The 8,273-nt window shown below is 36.8% G+C and overlaps 1 protein-coding gene across 1 annotated transcript; it reads right to left on the minus strand.

Annotated features, from left to right (window-relative positions):
• Positions 1 to 4,149: 4,149 nt before the first annotated feature.
• LOC115999477 lies at positions 4,150 to 7,719 on the minus strand. Its single transcript, XM_031239325.1, has 6 exons — positions 7,510 to 7,719; positions 6,668 to 7,403; positions 6,435 to 6,513; positions 6,006 to 6,318; positions 5,076 to 5,924; positions 4,150 to 4,779 (listed from the first exon to the last, which is right to left on the minus strand). The coding sequence occupies exons 1-6, from the start codon at positions 7,717 to 7,719 to the stop codon at positions 4,150 to 4,152; spliced, it is 2,817 nt and encodes a 938-aa protein (XP_031095185.1).
• Between the last annotated feature and the right edge of the window lie 554 nt (positions 7,720 to 8,273).

Below are 8,273 nucleotides of genomic sequence, written 5' to 3' on the forward strand. Positions count from 1 at the left end.
CTTTGAGCCTTTGAGGGCCAGAGTGCAGAGGCGGTGATATGGAGTTTGAAAAGCGTATGCGGGTCGGGTAATTGCATAGTTCGACTCAGGGTAGGTTTCGTCAAATTTGAGTTACGAACGTTTAGTTGGAAGGAAAGAATTACGGTACGTTTGGTTCGCGTAATAGGTCTAGAATGCCATAACATTCTCAGTAATAGGTTTATTCTTTTGTTTGATAAAATTTTTTATTCCCATGAACATTGTTCCTGCTCATTCTCCTTACTAGGGAAATAGCTATCCCCTATTATTAACCTATTCCTGAGTTCTAGGAATAGATTTTATATTTTATTTTCTATTTTACCATTTTCTCTCTTTCTCTCTAATTTTTGCATCTCTTTGTCTCTAATTTTGCATCTCTTTCCAGACTTCAGATTCTTTCTTCGAACAATCAAAACTGGGTCGAAAGTTGTTGACTCCCCGGCACCACCACTGCATTAGCTAGAGTCTCCAAACCATGTAAGGCCCTAAGACCAAGTCTGAGACTTTAGAAGCATATTCTTCTAGAAATCGAGACTCAGAAATTCATATTGCTCTAGAAACCGAGCCTTTTTCTTTATCACAAAATCTGAAGCGATTGTAGTAGAAAAGAAACCAACGATAGACGTAACTTAATTAAGCCATAGCTACCATCAAGTAACAACGTAAATGCAAATGACTATTAGCAACATTCTAGGCTGGTGATGGTAGTTGGCAACTTTGATGCATGGCAATCATCTTCATATTACAGTAAGAAGACCTTTGTGACACCAAACACACATATAAACGAACATGTCTGGTTTGGTCTCACTTCTCAACGAGAGTGATTTTATCTTTATTTTGTAGCTTTTGCTTTCAAGTTTCAAGGGTAGAAACAAGTATTGGGGTTGTGCGTATCAGATTTTATCTGTAAGGCCCCAGCACCAAGTCTGAGACCACCCGACGCCATTATTGGATCACCCAAAGTCCCCAGACCACAGACGATGGAGACTCCGTGCTCAGCTGTTGTCTTCCAGATTGAACTTATTTACTAAGTTCCACGAGATCAAGCTGACCAATTAACATTCATGTGTCTACTGTGAACTATCTTTAAGATGGTTCGGTTCGCAGTTCAGAGTTTTAAATTGCTGGAAATGTAAAAAAGCATAAAAGCAGTAACAAGCAATTTGATAACCTAGTTCGAAAACAACGTTCTTACATTGGGGGGCACCACTTTGGTTTCCCCAACTCTTCATTGATATCAACTTAAAGAATTGTATCGACAAATCAATTGATTACAGGCGGAGAACCCTTGGATATTCAACAAATCACCATCCTTCGAGTTCTTCCTTGAAGAGTTGCCAAGATCTTGATCTTCCGATCTTCTTGTGCTGAGGCTCCCCATCAACAGCTGCACATCGTGCTTGACCAAAGTGAACACTTACCCTTCCTCTCTTACAGAGAATTCCAACTTGAGTCAAAGGTAATCTTTGTTAAATTTTCGCTTAAGCATAATCAGACTTAATCTGTGTATGAGTCTTTGTAAAACCAACCACGTTCTGAAGAGATAATCTTTGTATTTATAGCCGATGAGATCTTGATTCAGTTATAACTGAATAACTGCTCTGAACAATCTTCTCTGAGCTACTGTGTACATTGGTTCAGATATAGGTTTTCATGGCTTCAAGTCTTCTGATCTTCGAGTCTTTTGAACTTCATGCTGAACTAACTACTAACTAGTACAGACTCGATCTATACTTGATATAACAAGACTTGGACTTCTTACTTAACTGAACTATCTTTTGAACTACTAAGTAGGATAGCTAATTTGTCATGAAACTATAACAACTAGGGAGTTTACAATTCTTTTCAAATGCTCTTTTAATAAAAGACTTTTTATTAACAAACAATATATATATATATATATATATATATATATATATATATATATATATATATATATAAGCATAATTGTTCAATATTGGTATAATTACTTAATAATTATTATGGTAATTAAGGAATTAATTACACATATATTAATATAAATAAATAATAATTATCTTGTTAATTAAGCTAATAATTATATGGATATTTGTATAATTATCATTAAACATGGATCGTTATATTTATTTTTCTATTAATTACAATTAATTCATTGAGATAGGGAGGAGGAAGAAAAAATTAAATGCGATATGGTGAAAAAGAATATACTTAAGGAGTTAATTACCAATTTGGTCCCTCGACTATTGGGATTTCACCACTTTGGTCCTCGACAATTTTTCTTGCCCAATTAAGTCCTCGACTTTGAAAAAATTAACCAATTTGGTCCTCCCGTTTATTTTACCATTTGATATCCGTTAAATCGAGACCAAATTGGTAATTTCACTATAGTCAAGGGACCATTTTAGTCAAAATTAATTACTGAAATGGTCTCTTGACTATTTAGATTTCACCAATTTGGTCCTGATTTAACGGTTGTTTAACACCAAAATAAACGGAGGACCAAATTGGTTAATTTTTTCAAAGTCGAGGACTTAATTGGACAAGAAAAATTGTCGAGGACCAAAGTGGTGAAATCTCAATAGTCGAGGGACCAAATCGGTAATTAACTCTATACTTAAAGTATAAAAGTATAATTGCACATATATGAGTATAATTACCTAATATTTATTATGGTAACTAAGCTTAACATGGTCATTAGATTTATTTTTATAATAATTACAATTAAATTATTTTTCCTTTTTTTCCATATTTATTTTTATAATAATATAATTATATAAATAATATTAAATATCGATTTTTTTAAGATAAATATGGATAAACAAGTAATATATTATTCATTTAATTGAGTACTACTTTTAACTAATGTTACAATCAAAGAAATGTACATTTTCAAATATTAGAATTGTTTATAATTTTATTCTTTAATTTTATTATCTAAACATATAATAAAAGAATTATACGTGCATCGCACAGGTAATTTACTAGTATAATAATAACTTTGCTTACATGTTTTTATTATAATTGTTGCTAATATTTATAACTATTATAAATTTTAATTTATAATTTTATTTTACTGTGAATAATAATTATTATAATTGAAGTAAATAATATTTTATAAGAAATAACTTTATTATGTATTCTTATTATTTATTATAAAAAGAAAAAATTGAATATATATATATATATATGGTCATAATCAGGTGTGGCCATGCCTTCCCGTGTGGTCGGTGCGGTTTACACCACTCAATGTTAAGAAATGCACCATTCAATGTTGAAAAATACACCACACAAATATGCACTATTAGGTACACATCACAAAAAACACACCACTACGTATGAAAAAATACACCACACAGTGTTAAGAAATGCACAATTAGAAATAGAGAAGTTAGGTGCTTTTATGTATTTCCATTGTGGTGCATTTCTTAACATTGAGTGGTGTAAACCGCACGGACGCACGAGAAGGCGCGGCCACATTTGAACAGATATATATATATATATATATATATATATATATATATATATATATATACGCATGCATGTATGTACGTACGTAGGTATGCATGCATGTATGTAATATAAAATATTTTATTTTTATTATTTTCAATCACACACTAACACATATAAATGTTTTCATTAAAATAAGTTATTTTCTAAAAATCATTTTCTCAAAATTTTCAAACAAAATCTTAGAATCTATTTGAAAATCTGGAAAATGTTTTCCAGAAAACTATTTTAAGAAAATGTTATTGTGGATAAATATATGTGGACATTACTAATGTTATTATACTATGTTGATACATCTTCATCCTTTGTAGTATTAGGATGAGCAGCATGAGGGGAGCAGCCCAACTAACTAGAAACAATAAAAGCAACTCGAACTAGAAAGCAGATAAAGGAGTCTAACTAAAAAGCAATAACTAAAGCAGGAAATGGAAACAGTAAACTAGAAAACGGAGTATTGAAAGTAAAAGGGACATAGAGTCAAGATATGAATTCAGCATTATATAGACCAAAGGAAATAGCAGAAAGTAAAGAAAGCAAAAGAATAACATAAAGCAACAAAAATAAAAGATTAGAGTTTAGAAAGCTTCTCAAAAATACTAGCAGCCCAGCACATCAACCCATGTAGGAGGGATTGAATGGTGGGAACTATGGACCTCCCGGAGGTGGGTAGTGGCTTCGCCTCCACTCATAGTAAGCTCGTGCCTCCTCTCGACCCTGAGCGTTAGCCGCCTCCATAGCATCCATCCTAGTGTAGATTTGATCAACTTTCATATTCATTGCAGCTAACTGGGCCAGCACCTGCTGCTGAAAAGTGCCCCTAGATGACCCCTCGACCGCTACAACATCAACGAGCTCAGCACCATCGTATGCATCCTCCTCCAATTCCACCTCGGGCTCCAAAGTGACGCGGGCTCTCTTCTCACCCTTCCCCTGACGCATCATCTGAACAGTCTCAACAGTGAGAGCCAGCATGCCCTGAACCTTCGGCTCAGTGAGCCGGACCCGATGGGTGCTCTTGAGGATTCGGGTGAGATAGGGGCCTAAGAACAAGCTCACTCCCTTGGGTGGGTGCTGGTTAATGAACAGGTTGCCCACAACTACACCCATGTGCACCCTTTTGCCCTTAATCATGCCATACAGACATAGCATGTCTGCGTGAGAAACAAAGCTTGTAGAATCAAAGTGCCCACAGATGGAGTGAGAAAGGATATATTGCATGAATTTGTGCTCCTTCTTCATGAATTTGTGCTCCTTCTTCTTGAACTTTGAAACTGCCTAATAGGCCTTATGTTCATACTCAACAGGTAAATGGCAGTTTTCAAAAAAAAAAAAAAAACAGGTAAATGGCATGACTTCCCAATGACAAGTTTGAAGGGAGACACACCAATTGGAGTCTTGAATGCAGTCCTGAGAGCCTAAAGTGCATCATCTAACTTCAAAGACCAATCCTTTCTGTTAGGACTCACCACTTTCTCTAGGATGGATTTCATCTCTCTATTTGCCAGCTTAACTTACCCACAGGTCTGTGAATGATATGGTGTGGAAAGCCTGTGGTAAATCCCATACTTAACCAGAAGTTTCTCTAGTAGCTTATTGCAGAAATGAGTCCCATTATCAGTGATAAAAGACCTTTGCATACCAAACATGAAGAAAATATTCCTCTTCATAAACTTGATCACAGTCTTAGCATCATTCCTTGGAGTTGAAATTGCCTCCACCCACTTGGGCACATAATCCACTACTGCTAGAATATACTCATTGCCAAAAGATGGAGGAAAAGGACCCATGAAATCCATCCCCCAGACATCAAACAACTCAACTTCAAGTATCCCTCTCTGTGGCATCTCATGTCTCTTACCAATAGTACAAGTTCGTTGGCAGCTATCACACTTACTCACAAAATCCTTAGCAGTAGAAAACAAGGTGGGCCAAAACAATCCAGATTGTAGAACCTTCAAAGCAGTACGGTCAGCACTCATGTGACCCCCATATAGTGAAGCATGACAATGGTTAAGAACACTAAAAAACTCCTCCTCAGGAATGCATCTCCTCACAATACCATCAGGGCATATCTTAAAAGGTAGTGCCTCATCCCAAAAGTAGTCTCTCACATCATGGATAAATCTCTTTTTCTTGTTGTAATTGAAATCCTTAGGGAAGTAACCACTCACCAGATAATTCACTATGTCTGCGAACCATGGCACAGAATCCTCACCTGAAGCACTCACAGCAAGCAATGTCTCTCCCTTGAATGAGTCATCAATAGGCAACTCATCCTTCTCACGACCCTCAAGTCTGGATAGATGGTCTGCAACTACATTCTCTATGCCCTTCTTATCTCTTATCTCTAAATCAAACTCTTGAAGTAGAAGGACCCAACGAATCAACCTTGGTTTAGCATCTTTTTCTGAAACAAATATCTCAAAGTTGCATGATCAATATGAACTATTACCTTACTCCCCCATCAAATAGGACCTAAACTTATCAATGGCAAACACTACTGCCAGAAGCTCCTTCTCAGTGGTTGCATAATTCACTTGAACTTCATCAAGAGTGTGGCTAGCATAGTGGATCACATGGTAGTTTCTGTTTCTCTTTTGGCACAACACTGCTCCAACTGCATAGTCACTAGCATCACACATCAATTCAAATGGTAAAGGCCAATCAAGGGGCTGAATAATGGGAGCTTGGCAAAGAGCCTCTTTCAACTTTTCAAAAGCTACTAAACAAGATTCATAAAAAATAAACACAACATCCTTAGTAAGTAAATGGGTGAGAAGCTTTGCAAGATTAGAGAAATCTTTTATGAACCTTCTATAGAACCCAACATGACCCAAGAAACTTCTCACTCCCTTCACAAAATTAGGGGGTGGCTACTTAGCAATCACTTCAACCTTCGTTGGGTCAACTTCTATTCCCCTTGCAAAAACCTTGTGCCCAAGAGCAATTCCCTCAGAAGCCATGAAGTGACACTTCTCCTAGTTGAGCACAAGATTAACCTCCTCACACCTGCACAACACTTTCTCAAGATTGGTGAGACACTTATCGAATTATTTTCCATAGACGGAAAAGTCATCAATGAACACCTCCATAATCTCCTCAACCAACTCGGAGAAAATGGCCATCATGCATCTCTAGAATGTAGCTGGTGCATTGCACAAACCAAATAACATCCTTTTAAAAGCAAAGGTGCCATATTGGCATGTGAACGTAGTCATCTCTTGATCATCAGGATGGATAGAAATATGAAAATAACCTGAAAAACCATCTAGGAAGTAGAAATATTCGTTGTTGGACATTCTCTCATATAACTGGTCAATAAAGCGGAGGGGATAATGGTCTTTCCTAGTAGACTTGTTTAGCTTTCTATAATCAATACACATGCGGTGCCCAGTGACAAGTCTTGTAGGAATCAACTTATTATTTTCATTCTCAACAATAGTTATACCACCCTTTTTCGGGACAACATGAATGGGACTGGCCCACTTTCTATCCGAAATAGGGTAGATAATATCAGCATCTAGCAATTTCAAAATTTCATTCTTAACAACATCTTTCAGATTGGGGTTTAGCCTCCTAAAGAGCTCCACAGTGGGCTTGGCATCATCCTCCAAATAGATTCTATGCATGTAATACTTAGGATCAATGCTAATTAAATCCCCAATCTTGTACCCAATAACTTTCTTGTGCTTCTTAAACACAGTCAACAATTTCTCCACTTGTTCCTCTTGTAGAGAGGAACTTATGATCACAGGATAAGAAGAATTAGAATCAAGAAAATCATACATCAAACTAGAAGGCAAAGGTTTTAGTTCTACCTTGGGGGCCTGTTCCTCCTCAAGAGGTGCAAGGGAAGCAATTGTTTCTGGTGAGTCATCATACTTTCCTTCCCCCCACCTCTTCAATGTATTCCTCCATTACTCCAACCATGTTACATTCATCAATGTAAGAAGGTTGATGCTTGGTCATCTTGAAAATATCGAACTCAATCGTGTGGCCAGCTACCTCCATCACTAACTTCCCCCCCTTCACATCAATGAGTGCCCCAGCAGTAGTTAGAAAAGGCCTACCAAGTATAATGGGAACCTTGGTATCCTCCTCCATATCCAAAATCACAAAGTCTCCCGATATGAAATACTGATCAACCATCACTAGAATGTCTTCAAGAACTCCTACTAGGTGCTTAATAGAACGGTCAGCCATGTGGAGAGTCATAGTGGTTGGCTTGGGTTTGCCTAGGTTTAGCCTCTTACAAATAGAGTATGGCATAAGGCTAACATTGACTCCCAAATCACACAAAGCACTACCCACTACAAAACCTCCAATGATACAAGGAATGATGAAACTACCTGGATCCTTTAGCTTGGGAGGCAATTTCTGTTGAAGAACTACACAAGTCAAAGCCCCCTCACTAAGACCAACCACTGCACTTTCATCTATTTTTTTTCTTGTTACTCAGAATATCCTTTAAGAATTTCTTGTATGAAGGAATCTAAGTCACTGCAATCACAAAAGGCATAGAAATCTTCAGCTTGTCTAGCATCATCTTGAACTTATTCTCTCTCTCTCTCTCAGTCTCCTTTGATATCCACAATCTCTGTGGGAATAGCAATAAATTACAAGGAATGACTGAGTCACCACTCTTCTTATCTTTACTCTCATCCTTCTTGCTCAGGGCATTCTCTTCTTGCGTAGGAGCCTTTCCTTTGGAACTGTCTCTCTGAATCAAAGGTTCCTCCTCACTCTCATCAAGAACATCCTCAAACTCT

This window comes from Ipomoea triloba, chromosome 12 (assembly GCF_003576645.1).
Source record: "Ipomoea triloba cultivar NCNSP0323 chromosome 12, ASM357664v1".
In the NCBI taxonomy this organism is placed as follows: Eukaryota; Viridiplantae; Streptophyta; class Magnoliopsida; order Solanales; family Convolvulaceae; genus Ipomoea; species Ipomoea triloba.

Bases quoted from the DNA above. Each gene is read 5' to 3' on its own strand.
- LOC115999477 (XM_031239325.1), bottom strand. From the start codon at position 7,719: ATGACTCTCCACATGGCTGACCGTTCTATTAAGCACCTAGTAGGAGTT. The intron at 6,514-6,667 runs GTTTGTGCAATG...AGTGTTGTGCAG, and splicing joins TTTTAAAAGGATGTTATTTG to GTGTGAGGAGGTTAATCTTG. The intron at 4,780-5,075 runs GTTAAGTATGGG...AAGGCCTATTAG, and splicing joins AGCTACTAGAGAAACTTCTG to GCAGTTTCAAAGTTCAAGAA.